The sequence below is a fragment of the Lagenorhynchus albirostris genome, chromosome 18, assembly GCF_949774975.1.
Source record: "Lagenorhynchus albirostris chromosome 18, mLagAlb1.1, whole genome shotgun sequence".
In the NCBI taxonomy this organism is placed as follows: domain Eukaryota; kingdom Metazoa; phylum Chordata; class Mammalia; order Artiodactyla; family Delphinidae; genus Lagenorhynchus; species Lagenorhynchus albirostris.
In genome coordinates this window covers 591,186-615,513 of record NC_083112.1, presented here as the reverse complement: position 1 = coordinate 615,513, position 24,328 = coordinate 591,186, and the positions used below count along the sequence as shown (strand labels likewise).

At 40.6% G+C, this 24,328-nt stretch overlaps 1 protein-coding gene across 13 annotated transcripts in view; it reads left to right on the top strand.

Moving 5' to 3' along the window:
- Positions 1 to 1,296: 1,296 nt before the first annotated feature.
- PSPC1 (paraspeckle component 1) overlaps positions 1,297 to 24,328 on the top strand; it is a 94,332-nt gene continuing 71,300 nt past the window's right edge. For all 13 annotated transcript variants that reach the window (XM_060128866.1, XM_060128873.1, XM_060128872.1 and 10 more), the window contains exons 1-4: positions 1,297 to 1,790; positions 7,867 to 8,168; positions 14,887 to 14,982; positions 18,127 to 18,323. In XM_060128866.1, coding sequence (XP_059984849.1) covers positions 1,431 to 1,790; positions 7,867 to 8,168; positions 14,887 to 14,982; positions 18,127 to 18,323 — 955 coding nt within the window. In that variant the 5' untranslated portion in view covers positions 1,297 to 1,430. The remainder of the gene's footprint in view (positions 1,791 to 7,866; positions 8,169 to 14,886; positions 14,983 to 18,126; positions 18,324 to 24,328) is intronic.

The following is a 24,328-nucleotide window of genomic DNA, read 5'->3' as shown; positions in this document are numbered from 1 at the left end:
TGTGGCTACATATGGAATTAGGTTGGTTGATTTGGTGTGGATAGTGAGCCAATTTTATTTACTGTGCCTTTTTTTTCGGTGAAATTAATAAATTTGACAATATCAGCTGTGAGTGAGGTGGGGAGGATCTCAGTTCCCCAACCAGGGATTGACCCCGGGGCCACGGCAATGAAAGCGTGGAGTCCTAAGCACTGGTCTGCCAGGGAAGTCCCAAGACATACTTTTATCTTTCCAAAAATTTCTCTGTATCTCTACTTAGTCAACCCCTCCCTACCTCCCAGCTCCTGGCAACCACTGATCTGTGTTCTGTAGCTAGTTTTCCAGAATGTCATATATTCGGTATGTAGGCTTTGAGTCACATTATTGCATCTATCAGGAGTTTAGTCCTTTTTACTGCTGAATATATTCTATTACATGAATGTACCACTGTTAGACTATCCACCAGTTGGACATTTGGGTTGTTTCCAGTTTTTGTTGATTACAGATAAAGCCGTATGAACATTTTCATACAGGTTTTTGAGTGAACACAAGTTTTCATTTCAGTTGGATGAATAGGAGAGGGATTGCTGTTCTAAATCAAGCATTTGTTTAAGTTCACGAGAAACTGAACGGTTTTGTAAAATGACTGTGAATTCATTTCTTTTTAATACCCAATGAAGACCTACCACGTGCCAGGAGCGGTCCTGGACAGAACTGAGTAGTTCGGCCGACTCAGATTATGGCTTGAAGATCTTAAAATATTTGCCATCTGGCGCTTTGCAGAAAACGTTTGATGACCCTGTCCTAGGGTGTGGTCCATAGGTGTTCACGGAGTCCTTCTCTGAGGTGAATAATCAACATCACAATTATTTTATAGAATTGGATTTTTCATTAGGAAATATAATAAAAGCTTGCTCTTGAAAAGGGCAGAAATGTGTTTTTACTTGTTTCAATTACTGGGAAATACCTCGTCATTCAACGCTATGTATAAATCTGCAAGTTTTCACTTTCTGCTGTCATTGAAAATTGAGCTGGGCATCTAAGAGAATGTGGACATTTCCCGAACCACTGCGTTTTCACACACTGCTGCAACTTCCAACATCACTGTCTCCTACGGTGCTAGGGATCTGCCTTCCTCTCAGCCCTGGGAAGGCTGCGAACGGGGACGCGCGCACAACGGTGCGCATGCGCGCGCCACCATGGTGCCGTGGGCGCAGCAGTACGCAGGCGCGTTGGCCCCGGCGCGGCTTCGGCGGAGGGGCGGGGCTTCTGCGGCGTCTCTCCCTCCCACCGCGGCTGTGGCGGCGCCATCTTGGGCGAGCGGCCGGGGCGTGAGTGCGGGCGGCGAGCTGGCGGCGTACCCGAGCGCGTCCTTCCCGAGCCCGGTTCCGTGCGCGGACATCGACACGCAGGTCGAGCTCTAGGCCGGGTCCGGGGGGGCACGCGCTGAGATGATGCTGAGAGGAAACCTGAAGCAAGTGCGCATCGAGAAGAACCCGGCGCGCCTCCGCGCTCTAGAGTCGGCGGCCGGCGAGGGCGAGCCGGCGGCCATGGCGCTCGCCCTTCCCGGCGAGCCGCCCGCGCCCGCCGTGCCCGCCGAGGACCGGCCGGCCGAGGAGGGCGGCTTCACCATCGACATCAAGAGCTTCCTCAAGCCGGGCGAGAAGACATACACGCAGCGCTGCCGCCTCTTCGTGGGGAACCTGCCCACGGACATCACCGAGGACGACTTCAAGCGGCTGTTTGAGCGCTACGGCGAGCCCAGCGAGGTGTTCATCAACCGCGACCGCGGCTTCGGCTTCATCCGCCTGGTGAGGGGCGGCCGGGGGCGGGGCGCGGGGCCGCGAGGGCCGAGAGGTCATCCCTTCCTCCCCTCCCTTCCTCTCCCTCCCCTCCCCTTCTTTCCCTCCCCTCCCCTCCCCTCCCCTCCTCTCCCTCCCCTCCCCTCCCCTCCCCTCCTCTCCCTCCCCTCCCCTCCCCTCCTCTCCCTCCCCTACTCTTCCTCCCCTCCTCTCCCCTCTTCTCCCCTCCCCTCCCTTTGCCTCCCCTCCGTCCCCTCGTCTCCTCCCCTCCCTTCGTCTCCCCTCCCCTCGTCTCCCTCCCCTCCCCTCGTCTCCCTCCCCTCCCCTCGTCTCCCTCCCCTCCCCTCGTCTCCCCTCGTCTCCCCTCCCCTCGTCTTCCCTCGTCTCCCCCCCTCCCCTCAGCGCGTGCCTCGTGCTTCCCACGGGGACTTACTGCTATTTTATGCCCCGCTTATACATTGTGATACTAGAATAGCACATATTTTACCCCTTTTCAGTCTAAACCTTAATGGGTTTTCCGACATCATGCATAAACTGTGCCTCCCCAATTATCTTTAAAAGAAATTTGAGCGGTGAGAGTTTACACTTACAGGACAAAAGAGCTACTTTATTAGGTTTTTCTATGTGCTTTGTGTTCACAGTGTCACTTATACAGCATTAATGTAATTCGTGTTTAGATGGATTTTGTTTTCCCCAACAGAATATCTTTCTTAGCGGGAGGCCGCTTTATATAAATAAGTGGGTTTTGTGTCCTTTGTCTTTCTAGTTTGATCCTCAAATTTTATGTTCATTGCAGTTTCCCGAAGCTTTCTTTTTGGAACTTAAACTTTCAAAATCGAGTTCTCTCCGTGAGTAGACAAAGGCAGAATTTTAATATGTAGAGAAAACTGATTATAATTCAGTGACACTAGTATTAGGGAGAACATTTGAAGATCTAAATGTCTTCAAGAGAAGGGTTAGACATTTTCTTAAAATTCAAGTTTAATAATTGGCATTTTGAACATGAAATTATAAGTATGTTTAATTATCCTTTGGACATTAGAGAAACAGCCTTTCACTTGCTAAAATTATTTTTAACGTAAATCCAAAACTTATCTTAAAATAAAGGAAGTTAGACTTTTAGGCTTCTACGATAACGTATTATAGGCAACTTTTAGTAAACTTTCCAGAAGGGTGTTACTTAACATTTTAACCATCTTTGGCCTCTGGCACCATCTTGTTCTGTTTTGAAGTTGATATTCTGGAGGAAGAATGGTAAGGCTGAATTTCCCTGTTCTGGAAGCCTTATACTTAAGCCAATAAACATTTCTTTTTTGATGTGGAAAAATCTTTTTCCTTCCTAATTTTAAAGCTACTAAAAATTCTTCCTCCCTCAGTGTGTCTGCACTGTCCAATAGAATAGCCACTGGTCGTATGTGAGTGTTCAGCACTTGCAATGTGCCTATTGCGGCCGAGGAGTTGACTTTTAAATTTTATTTATTCTTAATTAATTTATTTTTGTAATTTATTTTTTTCTCAGTTTCCCCATGTTTATTTTTAATTCTTTTTCACACCCACTGTATTTTTATTCTTAATTTAAATAGCCACATGTGGTTTGTGGCTACTGTATTGGAAAATACAGGTCCTCGCTTTTCTTTTCTTTAAAAAAATTATCTGTGGGATTATGAAATGGGGAGGTGAGAAGGGCTGCTGTTGTCTGCTCCTTTGAGATATGCTCCTAGACTCCATCACCCTAAATTTTTGTGTAGGAATGTTAAAAATTTGTCAGTTGGAAATTAGAATTTAGTTTATGAGATTTACTTCATGGATAATTTTACTGTTTAACCTGAACTCTGTGTTTAACAGGTGTATTTAAGAGCTTTAAATATTTCTGAGTTATGTATTTTTTTCTACTTAGAAAAATCATAGTGCATACCTGATCTGAATATAAGTAATCGTATGGTGGCTGTAGTGTGTACTGGTGGTGTAGTGGCTCTAAAATAGTGGTATAATTTGATCTGATTTGTGTTTTTAGGAATTCTTTTTACTTGTTAAGTAGTTAATATTTAATTTATTTCTAGTTAATTGTAGTTTTCCAGTTAATTGATGAGGTGAGGCAACATTTTTTTTTTTTTTTTTTTTTTTTTTTGCGGTATGCGGGCCTCTCACGGTTGTGGCCTCTCCCGTTGTGGAGCACAGGCTCCGGACGCGCAGGCTCAGCGGCCATGGCTCACGGGCCCAGCCGCTCCGCGGCATGTGTGATCCTCCCGAACCGGGGCACGAACCCGCGTCCCCTGCATCGGCAGGCGGACTCTCAACCACTGCGCCACCAGGGAAGCCCGAGGCAACATTTTTGAGATGGTGTAGGGTCAGCATTCCTTGTATGTAATGGTGGGGAAAAGAATATAAGTGGCAGCTACTCGTGAGGTTCTAACCCATATTGTTGAGTCCATGGTACATGAGCGATGAGAAACACTGTGTGTATTTTGGACACATTTTGTGGAATTTTAGACCCAGACGCTGCTTTTTAGGTTTTGGATGGTTACTGACAATTTAGATTGGACAAATTTACTGAAAAGTTGTAGTTCATTTTAAAGCAAGTTTACTGTAGTTAAAACTGTCATTAGTTTGACTGGAACTTGGTTTCTGCTTTTATTTTCCCCTACTTTTAGCTTTGGTAAACCAGATTTCTGGAGCAGTGATTCACAAAAGTGTGGTTGGTCCCCGTCCAGTAACTTCAGATCTCTTCCTAGTGTAAGCAGAAGTCCACTTAAATGATTTTCCCTGCCATTCATGCTAGCAATGCTGACCCTAAACCATCTCAAAAATTGTTAGCTGGGAATTTGTTAGAAAAGCAAATTTTAGGGCCCCACCCTTGATCTACTGAATCAGAAAATTTGGGGTTGGGGCCCAGCAATTTTAGGATTTAACCACCCTTCCGTGTTATTCTGATACTTGTTAAAGTTTGAGAACCATTGTTCTAATTAAAGACTTAAAATCAACTGAATTTACTTTTAGTCAGTCACTGGGGACTAAACCCCCTCCTCTAGTGCTTTTTTATGTTTAATTATGAAATGATATGTGCTTCTTATAGATCGTTGAAATATTAGAGGAGACGTAGCAGAGAATGTAATGGGCCTGCCCAGCATATAGTTTGAAGTCATCTTTTATTTCAGGGACATTCTCTTTTCTTTTTTTTCAGAGACATTCTGTTAATTACAATTCTAACATTAGCAGATCTTCCCTATCTTAGTACATTTAGTAAAGATGATCACTGTTAAACATTGTGTAATTTTTCCATAAAAATCAAATTGTACCATACACATTGTATTGTGCTTTGAGTTTTTTATTTAATGTAAACATCTTCAACATCTTTTCATGGCACTAGATTCTTTTTAAGGACCACATTGTATTTCACAGTATGAATGTACTGCAGGCTACTTAAGCAACTTTACTGAATGACTACAAGGATTTTTTCATTTTGCGTCAGTGTATTTCCTTATACTTATTAACTTATTAGTACTCTTGCGGTGGGGAATTTTCACCATTAGTAAACAGTGGGAGAAAAGATCTTGTGCTTTGGAAAGAGCTGTTGGAAAGTGAAAGTGGAGCCAGTGGAAATCATTAGACCCTAGTTGAAGCAGTCTCTGTCTTGGGGTAGTCACTTCAGTTTCTTTTTGTTTTTTGTATTCCTTTCAGTTAAGAACCTGTAGTTTACGTTTTATGAACAGTGATGCAGAGATGCCAGCTGGAAGGCTGTATTTATGGTGTATTGATGGAGGTTGTGAATTTTGTATAGATAGAAATAAGCATTTGTGTGTGATCTTGGGCAGGGTACTTGAACCTTTATAAGCCTGTTTCCCCATATGTGAAGGGAGGATAGTAACAAAACCCACTTCGTTAGATTGTTGGTAAGGATAATGAAAGATAGTGCACACACACGTGTGTGTATATGTGTATATATGGGGGGAGGAATGAATGGCTGGCATGTAATAACCACTTAATAAAAGTTATTGTCATTATCGGGAGCTATGAAGTAAAGAAATCTGGTTCATTTCGATTACATAATTTTAATTGCCTTCACAGTTTCTTTGATACACGTTTAGAGCAGTGGTTCTCAAATGGAGTGGTTTTGCTTCCCAGGGGACATTTGGCAATGTCTGGAGACATTTTTGGTGGTCAAACTGGGGGTGGTTCTACTAGCATAAACATCCTACAATGCACGGGACAGCCCTCCACGGTAAGAAGTATCTTGCCCCTAATGTCACTAGTGCTGAGGTTGGGGGAACCCTGATGTTAGAACCATTTTAAACCATAAAAAGTATAAACTTTGAAGGTGGACTGTGGCATTGAAAATTCCGGACAGCATAAACATTTTATTTGGCCAGAAAGTATTAAAAATTGAATTTGTTGTCAACAGTAAAAAAGTACTTGATTTAACATAAAAATGGAGATTTCTTGCTCATCCTGAAAAAAAGAAGATACGTGACATTGTCACTATGTCTGACTGAATCTGAGCAGGAGATGCCCTCTAGAAACACTTGACAGTTTTACAAAGTCCTCCAGGCTCTCTCTATTCCCCTGCCTGCAAACGTACTATTATGAATAATTTCAGAGTATAGAAATGAACATTCATACACTCAACACCTAGATTCTACAGTTAAATTTTGCTGTATTTTTTTCCACATATCTGTATTTCTTATCTCCATCCGTCCATCAGTCGATGACTCTTAAACACTTCAGCATGCTTATCATTAACTAGAGTCCAATATTGTTTTTTAAGGTATTTGAAATCTACATATAATGAAATGCACAAATTTTAAGTGTATGGTTTCATGATTTTAGATCAAGATGTTATCATCACCCCATGAAATTTCCTCACGTTTCTTCCCATTCCCAGTTATATGTGTGACAGCATTTTGATTCAAGACTCTGTTCCTAAAATCTGCCTCAGAGTTGCTGGATTACATGACATCTTAGCTGCAAAGGACATATCCCTTGTTAGATATTCGTGAAATGTTTGCTGGTACTACTACTACTGTTACTAAGTTAAGAGTAATAAACGGAATGGCTATTTTGAGTATCTATAAAAAGGTTAGTTTCATTTGTCTTTGTAAAATTAGTTCTGTAGGTAGATTTTTGCCTAAGTGCTGTAATTTAAAGCTGTTGTGAACATTTTAGGGATTGAATAAAAAGCTATTGTGACCTTATTCATAAGAAAGTACATTGTACTTTTCTCACAAATGCGTATAAAGCCTCTTTCAGTTTTTGCTGGGAAGTTTTCACAGCACAAGAAGAACATACTTGTAAGTTTACCAGTTTGTTGTTTTAGATGCTTGTTTTATACCAACTTTGAATTCTTCAAGAAGGATGTTCTCTTAACTTGTAGTTTCAGCAATGAACATATTTTCTAGTTTATAATAAGTGTATGTGCACTTTTCTGTATAATGGAGAGAACTCTTTTTTTGGGAGAGAACTCTTTTTTTGGGAGAGAACTCTTATAGCCCATGAATGTGTGTTTGCTTCTCTCACTGTAATGGTGAGAAATGTGTGGCCCATGAAAGTATTTCAGAAGAGGTGATTAATAACACCTGATAGTAGTTTTCTTACAGATAATATAAAAGAAATGGAAATAAAAATGGAAAGGGATTTGTCTGGCATTGGAGAGGCGGTATGCTTTATTAAGATACAAATATCAGAAACATGGAGTGTGTAGAGAACTAATATATTTTCAGTAATAGTTTCTAGTAACTGGTAATTGGTCTCAAAAAGTATTATGTGTTTCTTTTAATACATGTAGGAGATTGATAAAAGATATTACTTTGAATATTTAATAGTTGGCAATTTGTTTATGAGTAGATCATCTTTAAGTGATGACTTTTTACACGACATTGAGGTTGGAACTTTCTACTTAAAATGTTTAAAATTAATTATCTTTAAAATATTAATAAAATGCATGTGATACCATCATTGAATGACGCAAAAACAGAATGACCTTATCAGTCATTTTCTAAAGCTGCCCAGCTCTCCTCCCTAGAAACAAACCACTATTTAAAATTTTTTGTTACTGTAATTTTTAAAAGGTGATTTTTTTCTTCCTAAAAAGGAGTCCAGAACACTGGCTGAAATTGCAAAAGCAGAGCTGGACGGCACCATTCTGAAGAGCAGACCTCTCCGAATTCGTTTTGCTACACATGGAGCAGCCTTAACTGTCAAGAACCTCTCTCCGGTTGTCTCCAATGAGCTTCTGGAGCAAGCATTTTCCCAGTTTGGTCCAGTAGAGAAAGCTGTGGTTGTCGTGGATGACCGTGGTAGAGCTACAGGAAAAGGCTTTGTGGAATTTGCAGCAAAACCTCCTGCACGAAAGGCTCTGGAGAGATGTGGTGATGGGGCATTCTTGCTAACAACGTGAGTTTAAATGTCTTGTCATTCTTCTGTACAGTTACACATGGGCTTCTCTCTGTTCTCACTTCTTTCTTTGCAGTGCATTCTGTATGTTGTCTTGGCATGTGGTAAGTAGGTGTTGAGTAAATACTCAGTGAATACAAATAGGGTATATTTATGTACCGTCAGGAGTCATACTTTATTCAGACTTCAGTGTACTGATCCGTTCTACATGAATCTCAGGAATGTTTTGTACTACAATTTTTGTTCAATTTACTGAACGTCTATTGTGTGCAAAGCAAAATGTTACATTTAATGAATGAATGATATTTTGATCAACTTTGAAGTATAATTTACATATGTTAAAATGCACCCAATTTTGCATGTAGAGCTCAATGAGTTTTTAAAAATGTATGTATGTAGTCATGTAACCTACTACCACAGTCAAGATATAGAACATTTCCAGCATTCAACAAAAGTTCCTTTGTGTCCTTTTGCAGTTACTCCCCACCTCTTATCCCTGCCTAGACTGCTCTTGATCTTTCTGTTATTATAAATTAGTTGTCTTTTCTTGTATTTCATAGAAATGAAATCATATAGTGTGTGTTCTTTCATGTCTGATTTCTTTTGCTTAGCGTGTTTATGAGATTTCATCCATATCATTGTATCAGTATTTTGTTCCTTTTTATGGCCGACCTACAACTTTGTCCGGTGACCTGTGGGTGGATGTTCAAGTTGCTTCCAACTACTGGCCATTGTGAATAAAGCTGTTAATGAACATTTGTGTACAAAGCTTCTTGTGAACATTATGCTTTCATGTGGCTTGGGTAATACTTAGGAGGAAATGACCATATGTTCAGCTTTATAGGAAACTGCCAACCTGTTTTCCAGAATGTTTGTACCTATTTACATTCCCACCAGCAGCGAATGAGAGAGTTCTAGTTGATCGTGTCCTTACCAGCACTTCGTATTTTCAGCCTTTTAGATACTCTAGTGAGTGTAGTGGTGTCTCATTGTGGTTTAAATTTTATTTTCCTAATGACCAATGATGAGCATCTTTTCATGTGCTTTTTGGCTATTTTTATGTGTTTTGTGAAATGTCTGTTGACATTTTTTGCCTGTTTTTTAATTGACTTGTTTGTCTTACATTATTAACAGATCTGGGTACAGGTCTGTATTAAGACTATTTCTCCCAGTCTGTGGTTTGCTTTCTAATTTTTTAAATAGTGGTTTTCAAAGGCAGAAGTTTTTATATTTGGTGAAGTCCAGTTTATCAGTTTATTTTCTTTCATGCTTTGTTCTTTTTGAATCCTTGTATGATATCTTCGCCTTTCCTCAGGTAGCAAAGCTTTCTCTTTTTTCGTGAGAAATTTTATAGCTTTTTATTTAAACCTGTGATTCGTATTGAGTGTGCTGGGAGGTAACAGTTTGTTTATTTAGCATAGATATCTGGGTGTTCTGGTACCATTAATTGAAAAGATTATGATTTCCCCTTTGTTGCCTTTTACCTTTATCAAAAAACTGGAAAACAAATCTCTACTCTTTTTTCTGTTTAATTGATCAGTATGTCTATTACACCAGTACTGTACTTTCTTAATTGCCTTACCCTAAACTTTGAAGTCAGATAGCATCATCCAGCTTTATTCCTTTTGCAAAATCGTTCTGGTTATTATCATTTCCTTGTATATCCTTACTGGTTTTAAAATCAGCTTGTCAATAAAAAGGATTCTGCTGGGCCTTTTTTTTTAAAAACATCTTTATTGGAGTATAATTGCTTTACAGTGGTGTGTTAGTTTCTGTGTATAATCTGCTGGGCTTTTGATTGGAATTGCTTTGAGTTTACAGATCATTCTGGGGAACATTAACATCTTCTATCAACCTTTTCCAATCCACGAAATGTGATGTATCTCTCCATTTACTTAAAAATATTTTAAAGTAATTATGATGGTCATTAAACCTGTTGCCATATTAACATGTCTTTCCTTTCAGTTTGCCCACAAGAAAGCTCTGGATATGCATTCTTACTTAGTCTTCAGACTGAATTTGGTGTAAAAGTTCCTTAGTTGATTACTGAATTGATTTCTTTTATCTGATACTGTGCCCACCTCTGGCACTTGTGCTGTTGATTGGGATCATTCAAATATTTTAGGATTTGGGGAATTGGATACAAAGACAGTGTAAAAAAATTGTTTCCTGGCCCCAAGGAGCTTCGTTTGGTGATTTGTAAAGCATTTTTCAGTTTGTTTTTGACAGTTAAGCATTTGTGCGAAAGCTGTTTTATAGCAGATGTAGCATGAATTACAGCTCTGCCAACTTGTTCTCTCAGGGACTTGGCTCTTGTTCCCTTTGCTTAGAGATGCTCTCTCTCCAGATCATCATGGGCCTTGCTCTTGCATTTTATTCACATTTTGCTAAGATGTTATCTCCTCAGGGAAGCTGACTGTTTTATCTTAAAATAGCCTGATGCTTTATTCTCCAATTTATTTTTCTTCATAGCACTTAGTGTTAAGTTGCATGTCTTTCTCTGCGGTAGAATATAAGCTCCACTAGGGCAGGGACTTTGTCCGGCTTAACACTACAATCCTAACATTTGTATTCTAATATTTCTTGGCCACATAGTAAGCTTGTAATAGTTATTTAAAGAGTGAAGGAAGGCAAGGACTAAAGCAGTAGGCAAGGTATGTGGTTAGTATGTTTTTTCCACTGCAGGCTTTAATTGCTGTTTTTTAAAGTCATAGCCAGGCATTGGTAAATATTTAATTCTCACGGGTAGCTTTTAGAATAATTTATAACAATTTTGAGGGAATGGGCAAGGTGTTGAACATTTTATGTGTCTTATTTCATGGATTTCCAGAACAACACTGGTTATTATTTGTTCCATTTTTCAGGTGAGAAAATTGGCCCAGAGATGTTAAGTAATTTGCTTAAGATTGCACAGCAGATAAATGGTGGAGTTTAGCCTGATGCCAAATCCTTTGCTTCTTTTTTTTTCTTTTAAGTAAATTTATTTATTTATGGCTGCATTGGGTCTTCGTTGGGGCACACGGGCTTTCTTTAGTTGCGGCGAGCCGGGGCTACTCTTAATTGTGGTGCGTGGGCTTCTCTTTGCTGTGGCTTCTCTTCTTGCGGAGTAGAGGCTCTAGGCGCGTGGGCTCAGTAGTTGTGGCACACAGGCCTAGTTGCTCTGCGGCATGTGGGATCTTATCTTCCAGACCATGGATCAAACCCACGTTCCCTGCGTCGGCAGGTGGATTCGTAACCACTGTGCCACAAGGGAAGTCTCTCCCTTGCTTCTTTTTTTTTTTTTTTTTTTTTTTTTGCGGTATGCGGGCCTCTCACTGTTGTGGCCTCTCCCGTTGCGGAGCACAGGCTCCGGACGCGCAGGCTCAGCGGCCATGGCTCACCGGCCCAGCCGTTCCGCGGCATGTGGGATCCTCCCAGACCAGGGCACGAACCCGTGTCCCCTGCATCGGCAGGCGGACTCTCAACCACTGCGCCACCAGGGAAGCCCTCCCTTGGTTCTTATACTGTGCTGCAGGTGGAGTGGTTTCTTCTTTCTGTAGACTCTCCTTACTCAGGTCCTTTGTTGTTAAACATTCTCATGGAGCTCAGGATGCTCTTCTCCCTGCTGTTTGAATAGTTGGTCTCAGCTGAAGGGTCGCTTTATGGAGAGGATTTTCTGGACTGCGTTATCTAAAGTGGCGCCTCTGTTATTCTTTCTGACAGCATCGTTTTTTCTTCTTAGGTCTTAAAATGGTTCTTTTGTTTACTCATTTTTTTGGAGGGGGTGGGTCTCTTAGAAGACTTTCAGGGATTGTTTATCATTGTATCCCTAGCCCCAACTGCAGTCTTGGTACCTGTTAGGTAATCAAATACTTACTGATGGACTGACTGTATCTCAGATATCTGAGGTAATACAAGTGATTTATAGGAGTGGTATCACAGGGATTTAGTTTCTAAATGTAGACATCTTGTGTAATCAAAATTTCTCTTGAAAATACCTTTAAATTGTCATAAAATGTTGTATACTACACATGCCTTTAGGTAAATGACCTTGTACACAGTATATATAATGATTACCACACAGTATGCAAAACTATGTGTAAATTATATGTCTGTGCTGTTTTGAAATTACAAAAGAGGCAGAAAAATAGAAAAAAGGGGAAATTAAAAAGCTTCACCTGTGATAATAAAGGTATGTCCACATCTTTAAACATTAGAATCACACCTAGAGCAGCAGAGGTGCTCATGCCTGGAGCTCACAGGAATTGGGGAGGCATAATGATAGGTGCTCACTTTTCAAATTTTTTTCCCTTTCCCTTTTTTCTTTGGTTTGTTTTTTTAAAGATCATTTCAGGTTAACTTCAATGAAGATATAGTGGTCTGTTCTTACTATTTTCCAACTGATACCCTAAAGATGATGTTGGAGTTGCTTCCTTAGAAGGAGGAAAAAGTGTATGTTTTAATTTCAGTTTAGAGAAAGATATTTTCCCTTTAAAACAATCCTTTAATGTTAATATAAATGTTATCTACACTCACTGATTGTTAGCATTTTATCATAGTTTTTTCACTATGTGTACAAATTTATTTTTTTCTTAGCTAATTCATTTAAGAGTCAGCAGTGGATACATACTTGACCCCTGATTACAGTACTTGGCATGTATCTTCTATGAATAAAGCCACAATATAATTGTCACACTGAGGAAACAATGTTTATCCAATATTTTTATTTAATATTGAATATTAAAGTTTAATTTTAATTGAATATTATGTTTCCCCATTGCCTAGTAATGTGTTTTATAACTTATTTTTTGCAATCAAAGATCACACATTGAATTTATTTACATCTGTTATTTCCTTTTATCTGTTTTAGCTCCCCAAATGACAAAAATGTCAGTGTTAATGACATTGGCATTATTATTTTTTTAAATTTTATTTATTTGTTTTTGGCTGCGTTGGGTCTTCGTTGCTGCCCGTGGGCTTTCTCTAGTTGCGGCGAGCAGGGGCTACTGTTCGTTGTGGTGCGCAGGCTTCTCATTGTGGTGGCTTCTTTTGTTGTGGAGCACAGGTTCTAGGCATGTGGACTTAAGTAGTTGTGGCGCGTGGGCTCAGTAGTTGTGGCTTGCAGGCAGGCTCTAGAGTGCAGGCTCAGTAGTTGTGGCATGCGGGCTCAGTAATTGTGGCTCACAGGCTCAGTAGTTGGGGTGCAAGGGCCTAGTTGCTCCGTGGCACGTGGGATCTTCCCAGACCAGGGCTCGATCCCATGTCCCCTGCATTGGTAGGTGGATTCTTAACCACTGTGCTACAGGGGAAGCCCCAGTACATTTTCCTCTTGAGGTCTCTTCTGATTTTTCTCTAGGGTGGTGGTGGCCTCGTGGTGGTGAAGTGGAGGGTGCAGGTTTCAGTCGTTGCTGGCCTCGGTTCAGGTGTAGTTCTTACCTGGCTCTATTACTCTTCGAATGTTTGTGGCCCTGCCAAGGCTTCCAGTGGTTAAGTGGTCCATATAGTGCATCTTCTTCATTTTGTCCCTGGGCCCCTTTGGGTGCTCTTAGAATACTAGATCTTCCTATGGGCTGGGTGGGTTCAGGAATTCTTGGCTGCTTTCTCACACCTCACTGGGTTATGTGTACTCTTGGAGGCTGTGTTTACTTATTCTTTCTTATGTTTCTGTTTTTACATGTTGGACACGAGATCTCACCCTGGAAAATGAGGCCTGTGAGTCCCTTTTCTTTTGGGTTCCCACGCATTTTATCTGAGGTTTCTAATCTCGCTGTCTTCATCACCCCAAGGTATTCCACATCTGCTTCTAATTCATTTTCTCTCTAAAATGTCTTCATTAGCCCAGGAATAACTTTATAAATAACCGATTTATATCTTTCCTTTCCCTACAGTGGAGGATTTAGTCTCTTAATCTCTGGACCTTTATTTATTTGTAAAGGGAAGCATTCTGAACTGCGAAAGCCCTTTCACCTCTCTAGCTCCTCTGTTAACACCTCAAAAATTAACCGTGACTTTTTTGTCTCTGAAGCATCTCTGTTCAGAAGGCAGTATAAATAGATTTTAGTCTGTTTGCATGGTGAGAGACTGATAGCAAGGAAAGTTTTAATATCAGTATATCATCTACTGCAGTTACTTCTCTTTCTTGTCTTTCCTCAGTGAGCTTTCCCTTCCTTTGGAAAACAATAAAGGAGGGTTTCCAGGTCAGATCTGTCATCGTCCACTCTTCTTGTCCCCCCACCCCGTTTCCTCCTTGCATGTGTTGCTTCTGGCCCTGCCTCGTTCCCTTTTTCTTGGCTGATAATCTTTAGGTCTCATTTTGGGTTTGAGAAAGACTTTTCTTTACAAGACCGGTTGGACACAGAGGGAGGCTGGCAGGTGGGCAGTGGTGGGAATTTGAGGTGATGGGGTTGGGGAGATGAGGACGACACACACAGAATGAGAGTCAGGTACTCGCTCTTCTGCATTGTGCTTTGTAAAAGTTAACTGCGGTGCTCACGCAGGTTCGTGGTTGATGTATTTTTCTGTCACCTTGAATAGACTCCATGCTCTAAAAATAAACACTCATTTTTGACTTGGACATTCACCTGTGTCTGTGCAGCCAGTGTTTTTGACTGATTTCAGACATTTTACTCAGGAAAGAAAATTTCCAAGTATGTATCTTGGAGTTACTATAAAAGATTTCTAGGAGGACGTTAATTCTTGATACTGTATTAATTCTTATTAATGCTTTTTACCTGTCCAGGACCCCTCGTCCAGTCATTGTGGAGCCCATGGAGCAGTTTGATGATGAAGATGGCTTGCCAGAGAAGCTAATGCAGAAAACTCAGCAGTATCATAAGTAAGATTTTACTAACAAAGATAATTTAGATCTGTGCTCTCAAGGGTATTTATTACTTCACATTTGTAATCGAGTATTGTTGGATTATAAGGTGTGCTGTTTAGTCATACAATCTGGTTAGTAGAGTGGGCTGGTCTACATGGAATGCTAGTTTTCTTGTGTATATTGGTAAAATGTTAACTTGACTTCGAAGTCTCAACTTTTACAACTGGGGCATGGATGGGGTAGGTAAGAGGATACTGTCAGTAGTATTTATGCCAGAGAAACAATGGTTTTTTTTTTTTGCGGTACACGGGCCTCTCACTGTTGTGGCCTCTCCCGTTGCGGAACACAGGCTCCAGACACACAGGCTCAGTGGCCATGGCTCATGGGCCCAGCCGCTCCGCGGCATGTGGGATCTTCCCGGACCAGGGCACGAACCCGTGTCCCCTGCATTGGCAGGTAGACTCTCAACCATTGTGCCACCAGAGAAGCCCTGAATTTTCTTTTTTTGATATTTATTTATTATTTATTTGGTTGCACCGGCTCTTAGTTGTGGCAGGTGGGCTCCTTAGTTGCGGCTCATGGGCTCTTTTAGTTGCTTCTCGGCAGCTCCTTAGTTATGTCATGTGGGCTCCTTAGTTGTGGCATGTGAACTCTTAGTTGTGGCATGCATGTGGGATCTAGTTCCCTGACCAGGGATCGAACCTGGGCCCCCTGCATTGGGAGCACGGAGTCTTATCCACTGCACCACCGGGGAAGCCCCAACAAAGAATTTTAGATATGTAAATTTCTGTATTTAGTATGCTTCAGGTGTATTATGAATTAAGAGGAGACTTTTTGAAATATTTATTTATTTATGGCTGCTTGGGTCTTAGTAGCAGCACATGGGGTCTCGTTGCGGTGTGCGGGCTTCTTTATAGTTGTGGTGCATGGGCTCCAGAGTGTGTGGACTCTGTAGTTGTGGCACGCAGGCTCTCTAGTTGTGGCACGTGGGCTTCTTGCCCCGCGGCACGTGGTATCCTAGTTCCCCGACCAGGGATCGAACCGGCGTCCCCTGCACTGCAAGGTGGAGTCTTAACCACTGGACCACCAGGGAAGTGCCATGAGTTAGGAGACATTTTGGCAGGGGTGGAGTGGAGAAGGTTCTAGTTAAATAACTTGGCAAAGAGTTAAGAATTTTTCTTAAAGATGAAAAAGAAAAATAGCCTGTTTTCAAAATGTTATATGTTATTCTTTTTGAATTACTTTTCACTCAGTGTGATTCAGATATTTTTGCATAAGTGGCCTGTATGAATATGTTGTATTGTTCTTAACCAGTCACTCATTTATTATAGTAAATAAAACTGTAATGGACTTCCCTGGCGGTCCAGTGGTTAAGACTCTGTGCTTGTAAAGCAGGAGGTGTGGGTTTGATCATCTCTGGTTGGGGAACTAAGATCCCACATGCTGCATGGAGTGGCCCAAAAGAAAAAAACAAAAAACCTGTAATATTTGCATGCATGAGTTCAACAAATATTGGAATGCCTTTGTGCTAGGCACTGTTCTTGGTCCTGCCAGTGCAACTTAGAACTGTTTTTGCCCTCACAATGCTTAACGTTTCTCATGGTGGGGCTATACAATAATTAATGAACCAAAGATTATAAAACATATGAAGTAGTGAGAAATACCATTTAAAACCAAGAAAGTGAGGTATGATGGCTTAGATCAAAGGGTATGCATATTTAACTGTGATTAATACTGCCAGATGGTTCTCCCCAAATACTATACCAATTTATACTTATGAGTGTATGTATAAAAGTATTTTTCTTTGTCCTGACAGAAGATGGATGTTATGATGTTAAGATTTGATAGTGTAGGCTCAAGATGACATTTTATGCATGTTTTAATGAGCATTCCTTGATTTTAGTGCAGATGGATGTTTTTCCTTGTAGTTGATTTAAATGATAAATATGGGTGCCTCTTATTATTATTTTTAAAATAAATTTAGTTACTTATCTTTGGCTGCATTGGTTCTTTGTTGCTGCACGTGGGCTTTCTCTAGTTGCGGCCAGCGGGGGCTGCTCTTCGTTGCAGTATGCAGGCTTCCATGGCAGTGGCTTTTCGTGTTGCATAGCACGGGCTCTAGGCGTGTGGGCTTCACTAGTTGTGGCTTGCAGGCTCTAGAGCGCAGGCTCAGTAGCTGTGGTGCATGGACTTAGTTGTTCCACGGCACGTGGGGTCTTCCTGGACCAGGACTCCATCCCATGTTCCCTGCATTGGCAGGAGGATTCTTCACCACTGTGCCACCAGGGAAGTCCCACAGCTGTTTCTTGTCACTACATTTTCCCTCTGTGACAACCTCTCCCTTTATCTCCCAACTTTGTCCCATCCGCCATCTTCCCCTCCCCACCCCAAAATAAAAGTTAAAATTTGTGATTGCATGCCATCTGTACTTTTATTGATGAGTGAGAATTATGTTCTTATCAGTACTTTTGAATAACTGAAGAATTTCTTTGACTGTCAGGTACATTCACAGGTCTTAAATTTTTTCGGTCATTTATTCATTCATTCAAAGAAATAAATACTAAATGTGTACAATGTGCTAGGTATGTCTAGGTACTTAGTTACAGTGGTTAATAGAAATTTCATGTACTCATTGAGTTTATAGTCTAGCAAGGCAGACAAGTATTAAGCCAGTTGTAGTAAATTAGACCTACAGTTTTTGGCCTAGCCAATGAACCTGGTACATAACAGTTAACTGTATCTGCTTGTATTACTATCCCTAAAAGTTATACTTTTAGAGAGAAAAATCTGACTTCAGCCAATTAACTTAAGGGACACTTGAGTCATATGTTGCAGACTACCTTATATAAAATTGTTGAGTGAAAACCAGGAAGGCCTTATTGGAGTTGTTAATTAGGGGAGTGCAGATTGTAGCATCAGATTGCCTAGGTTTGAATCCTGGTGCCCTTACTAATTAGTTGGGCATCTATGGGGAGTTTCTCAAACTTAGGCTTGTTAAAACCTGCTTGACAATGTTGCCGTGATACATTTCACGGAGGGTACTTGTCAGCAGTGCCATGAACATTGTAATAGCTCAGTGAATGGTAGTGTTTGTTGTTCTTACATGTCATTTTACCTTTGAAACATAACATTTCTGTGTGTCTTTCCTTGTAAACTTAGGGAAAGAGAACAGCCGCCGCGTTTTGCTCAGCCTGGGACATTTGAATTTGAGTATGCATCTCGCTGGAAGGCTCTGGATGAAATGGAGAAGCAGCAGCGCGAGCAGGTTGATAGAAACATCCGAGAAGCCAAAGAGAAACTGGAGGCGGAAATGGAAGCGGCCCGGCACGAGCACCAGCTGATGCTCATGCGGCAAGGTAAGACGCGTTTCCGTGTAGGTGTCCCCGTTGACACCTATTACTAAGTCGCTAGTTAGGGATTTAGAGACAGTTGAAACTGAAAATGCTAGAAAGAAACATTTCACTTCTCTGAGAGAACTTCCTTAGGAAAAAAAACTTACTAAAAATAAGTTACCTACATAAATAGTATTGTTGGAGGTGATTAAGGTTGTTAACTTTTGCCAGAAGTGAGTACATGCTTCTGCTGGCAAAGAGAAGCCCAGTGGGGTGATTCTTGGTATGTAGTTGTGGCATAAAGTCACATATCAAGATTTTGTTTGGTGGAAAGAAGAATTATGGCAAATGCTGGCTATTTAAGATTCTTACTACATGTCAAAAGATTTACAGATGGATATTCCTTGGCAGAGATGAAAAAGATTCATGTGTGCTGTTGGGTATGGGAATTCAGGAATACTAAATTCTGAGTATTTGGCAAGAACATTTTAAACACTTGAGGCAGAGCTAACTGAATTTTTAAGAGCACTCATAACAGGTGTTATACATAACATAACATTTACTCGCATTCATTGGTCAGATACCTAACATGTCAAGCTGCTTAAATATATCTCAGAAGCTTACTTCTTCCCATTCCTGTTTCTAGGTTTCTTTTTATCCCTGTCTATATTGTTTATCTCTACCCTTTCTTCTTTCCTGTTAATTCTCCAAATAACTTTTTCTGGTTCTTCCTATTACTCATCTTTTCCATTATCTGTAAAATTTTGGATTTCTTTTTTAAAAAATTAATTATTTATTTATTTTGGCCATGCTGTGCAGCTTGTGGGATCTTCGTTCCCTGACCAGGGATCCAGCCGGTGCCCCCTGCAGTGGAAGCACACAGTCCTAACCACTGGATCCCCAGGGAATTCCCAAAATTTGGTATTTCTTAAAATAAAGCATCTGATTGCTTTCTATTTTGCTCTTAAATTTTTTGCACTTGTTTTTTTAACTTAGCACTTCAGTAAAGTTCTGTGTACCTTCTCTTGACTGCCCCCAGAGGTCATGGCGCCACAGACAGCTGCCCAATTTCTGCAGCAGACTTCTTCTTTTTTCAAAAAATAAATTTATTTATTTATTTATTTATGGCTGCGTTGGGTCTTCGTTGTCGCACGTGGGCTTTCCCTCGTTGTGATGAGTGGGGGCTACTCTTCATTGTGGTGCGTGGGCTTCTCACTGCGGTGGCTTCTCTTGTTGCGGAGCACGGGCTCTAGGCACGCGGGCTTCGGTAGTTGTGGCACATGGGCTCAGTAGTTGTGGCTTGCGGGCTCTAGAGCGCAGGCTCAGTAGTTGCTGCATTGGCAGGCGGATTCTTAACCATTGTGCCACAGGGAAGTCCCTAAAGTATTCTTTATACTAGAGCCAGTATTTCTTTAAAAGGTGAAAATTTGATCATCATTCATCTGTAAATCTTTTTGGTAGATTCTCATTTCCTTTTGGGTAAAATCCAGGTTAGTTTTTTTTTTTTTTTTTAACTGTTCAGTAAATGTTAATTGAGCAATTACGGTCAAGTCACTTGAATAACTGCGTTGATGCTAAATAAGATAAAACAAACTCAGCAAATGCTAGAAACTAGTCAGACATTTCTGGTTTCATTTGGACCCTAAACCTAGCGTTTCTATAAACTGTAAAATACTCTTTTTCTAATAAAATTGAAGTCATTCATATCATATACTAATATGCTTAAGCTAGTTACGTTTATACTAGGTCTCTTGCAGAAATTTGAAAATTGTTATCTAAGATAAAGTTTTAGAATCATAGGCTGCTTAGACCTGGAAGAGAGAGCTTCAAGTTTATCCAGCCTTAGATTTTATGATTCAAAAATTTGGCCAGGGACTTCCCTGGTGGTCCAGTGGTTAAGACTCTGCTCTTCCACTACAGGGGGCCTGGGTTCAATACCTGGTCGGGGAACTAAGATCCCTCATGGCCAAAAAAAAAAAAAAAAAAAAACGGCTACACACCAGAATCTACTGGGAAATTAAAAAAATTTTAATTTCCCAGGCCTCATGGTTGCTCTAGCACTTCTGTCGAGTATGAATTGTTCTCAGCTCTTAGCCTGCCATGCACTTTGCCACTTTATTTTCCTGCTATCTATGGTCATGCCATAGTTAGGAAAAAACATTGATTAGATGTGTAAGCATTTGTGCTGAAAGATATTTGTTGCTGCTACTAACAGGCAGTAGTGTAACAGTCATTACTTGAACCCATATTGAATGTTGGTTGTAGAAGACACCATGTGAGGTACTGAGGATGTAGTGATGACAAAGAACAACATTTCTTTAGGCCTCGTAGAGCTCTTGTGAGCTCTTAGAAAACTTTGCCTCACCCCTAAGGGAGTTTTGACTTTTGAAGCAGAGTAATTTTGTAGTTATTTCCTATGAGCTTTCATTTTATTGCTTTTTGTGTGCTTATTTATAACCCATGTTAACAGTTTTTGGTTTATAATATTAGAAAAGCACATTGCTTATTGTATCTTAGTCCTTGCTTCTGGGTTTACTTCTCCTGAAGTACATCCTGTATTTCAGCAAAAGTCTGCAGGTGATAAATTCGTTTCAGTGTTAGTTTGTTTAAAAAAAAAAAAATTTACAATCTTCTCTTTTGTTCTACAATTTTATATTTTATCGAGCGCTTCTAAGGGTGTATTCAGGTTGGGGAGCAACTTGAAGTAATCTTAGTTCTTTGGCTCTGCAGAGACACAGGGCTTTCTAGTTCACCTATCTTGGAAATGGAAAACTCAGACAGCACAGAAAACTGTCCTTTTCCCTGGCCCCGCCTTCTGCTTTCTTATAGGAGTCACTGTTTCTTCTGTATTTTAAGTTTCTTCTGTATCCTTTAATGAAAAAAAATCATGCATATGTCAGTAGATGTGTGTGTGCGTGTGTGTATTTATTTATAACCAAGAAGATCTTTTTTGCTCCTTGCTATTTTACTTTCTGTATAAGTGTGTACGTATAGATCTGCTTCATTTTTTAAATGGCTTAATGATACTCTGTTAAATGGCTATAATTAGTTTTGCTCATCCTCTTTTTTTTTTTGCGGTACGCGGGCCTCTCACTGTTGTGGCCTCTCCCATTGTGGAGCATAGGCTCTGGACGCGCAGGCTCAGTGGCCATGGCTCACGGGCCCAGCCGCTTCGCGGCATGTGGGATCTTCCCGGACCGGGGCACGAGCCCATGTCCCCTGCATCGGCAGGCGGACTCAACCACTGTGCCACCAGGGAAGCCCTGCTTATCCTCTTTTAATTGATGTCTAGTTCTCTTTCCAGCTTGTTAGTAAAAACAGTGTTGCAGTCAATATGTATATCTCTTAGCAAATTTTTGTAAATGTTGATTCTTACTGGACACACCAGTTCCTTTTAACAATTGCTTCATTTCTATTTTACTGCTGTTTATGTAGTCCTTTCTAGATCCAAATCCCATTATGCTTAATACAGGTTATTTTTTTGCTTCACTATCTGTTTTTTGTTTTTTTTTGTGGTACGCGGGCCTCTCACTGTTGTGGCCTCTTCCGTTGCAGAGCACAGGCTCCGGACGCGCAGGCTCAACTGCCATGGCTCTCGGGCCTAGCCGCTCCGCGGCATGTGGGATCTTCCCAGACCGGGGCACGAACCCGTGTCCCCTGCATTGGCAGGCGGACCCTCAACCACTGCGCCACCAGGGAAGCCCAGGATTTCCTTTTCTGATGGTTGAATAATATTCCAATTTGTGTGTCTATATTTCTGTATACCGCATTTTTTGTGTGTGTACATTATGTATCTGTATGTACACAACCACATCTTTATCCATTCATTTGTTGATAGACATTAGTTTGTTTCCATTACCTTGGCTGTTGTGAATAGTGCAACGGACAATGGAAGTGCAAATGTGTCTTTGAGACCCTGTTTTCTTTTTAATGTTCCTTAACCGTAGTTCTCACATGTTTCTCACATAATTCTCTCAGCCCTATTTTAAATATGTTGAGTCATGACTTTTCTGTTCATCACTTGATTCTCTTATGTTTATCCTTGTGATTTCTGTCAGAAGGTTCACAGAAACAGTGTTCCTGCATCTTCTAAAACATCCATGGTCTTGTACTTTTTAAAAAAATTAATTTATTTTTGGCTGCGTAGGGTCTTCCTTGCTGCGCGCGGGCTTTCTCTAGTTGCTGCTAGCGGGGGCTACTCTTTGTTGCGGTGCACGAGCTTCTCACTGCGGTCGCTTCCCTTGTTGCCGAGCATGGGCTCTAGGCATGCAGGCTTCAGTAGTTGTGGCTTGTGGGCTCTAGAGCGCAGGCTCAGTAGTTGTGGCGTACAGGCTTAGTTGCTCCGTGGCATGTGGAGTCTTCCTGGACCAGGGCTCAAGCCCGTGTCCCCTGCATTGGCAGGCGGATTCTTAACCATTGCGCCACCAGAGAAGTCCTCATGATCTTATACTTTAAACCGTCTCTTGAATGGTGTAAAATTCATGCTTCTTTCTCCCCTTTCTTAAGTACTTGATAGTATGTTTCTGTGGGAAAGTCTGAGATAAACCTGGATTTTTTTCCCTTCTTGTGACTTGATCCTTTTAACAGGCTTCCATGTGAATTCTTTTAAGGTTCAGTAACTTATCCAGGATATGTTTTCCGCCCAAACATTTTGTTATGAGAAATTTTAAACATAAAAATGTTGAAAGAGGGGAAATCCCTGGTGGTCCAGTTGTTAGGACTCTGCGCTTCCATTGCAGAGGGCATGTGTTGGATCCCTGGTTGGGGAACAGATCCCACAAGCTGCATGATGTGGCCAAAAAAAAAAAAAAAAAGTTCAAAGAATTTTAAGGTATTTAATACTTAGATTTTGTTACTAACATTTTACTATACTTGTTTTATTACATCTTTCCATCTGTCCAGTCTTATATTCCAGATGTATCTTATTGTACACCATCATACTTTTCTTGGGACCAGATGTGCCCTTTCAATCTATAGATTCAGTTCTTATATTTCTAGGAAGGAGCTGTGTTAGATCAGAGAGCATATGTTTAGTCTTCATGACTTGAAGGATATTACATTGAGAGAACACTTTCCTACAGTCTAGCAAATCAGACTTAAAATTTGTCCATATTCCCCTCTATTCCCTTTTTGCTGTATACCCATGTTTATGATATACTGCAATTATAGATACAGTTTTACGTCTTTTGTGTTTGTTAGGTACACAGTTTTGAATGTTATTTGGTCTGTTAGTGAGTAGTGCTGCAGCTGATACTTTATGTCTGTGGATGCCTTTGGATTTTTTTTTTTTTTTTTGGCCGTGTGCGACTTGTATGATCTTAGTTCCCCGGCAGGGTTGAACCTGGGCCCCTGCAGTGAAAGCACCAAGTCCTAACCACTGGACTGCCAGGGAATTCCCTGGATTATTTTTATAAGAAAAATTCCTATGAGTGTGATTTACTGGGTTAAAGGATAAAAAGCACCTCAGGTTACCTGTTTTTTGGGTAATATTTTCCTCCAGAAGAATATTATCATGGCAGTATACAAATATATAAGCTTTAGTGAAATTTCAGGAACCCTGGATATTAGCAACTTAAAGGAAATAATTTGGAAGATGTAAAATGGTAGTTCTGTTTTAAGTTGATAGTGCTCCTCATGACAGTTAGATAATGTGCTTATCTGATAATTTGATTGTCAGATCCTTTGAGCTAATTATTATACCCATGTTACTGGTGAGAAAGCACCTGTCTTAACTGGCCCAGCTTAAAAGGAGAAGATCCAGTTGTCAGAAAACATTCATGTTCTTTTCTTATTCCTTTTCATGGAAGAAAATGTAATTTTACATTTATTACTATACGTGCCCCTGATTTAAAAACAACTAACCTACAAAATCAATAATAAAACTGTTACAGGATGCACTGTATTGACTTTCTTGGGTAATTAATGATAGTAAGATACTTCCCATGCTTTGGCTTATTGAAGCATTTCCCCTTAGGAATAGAAATAGATTGTATATTTTTGGTCTTTACAAGTCTCGCCAGCTATAGAAA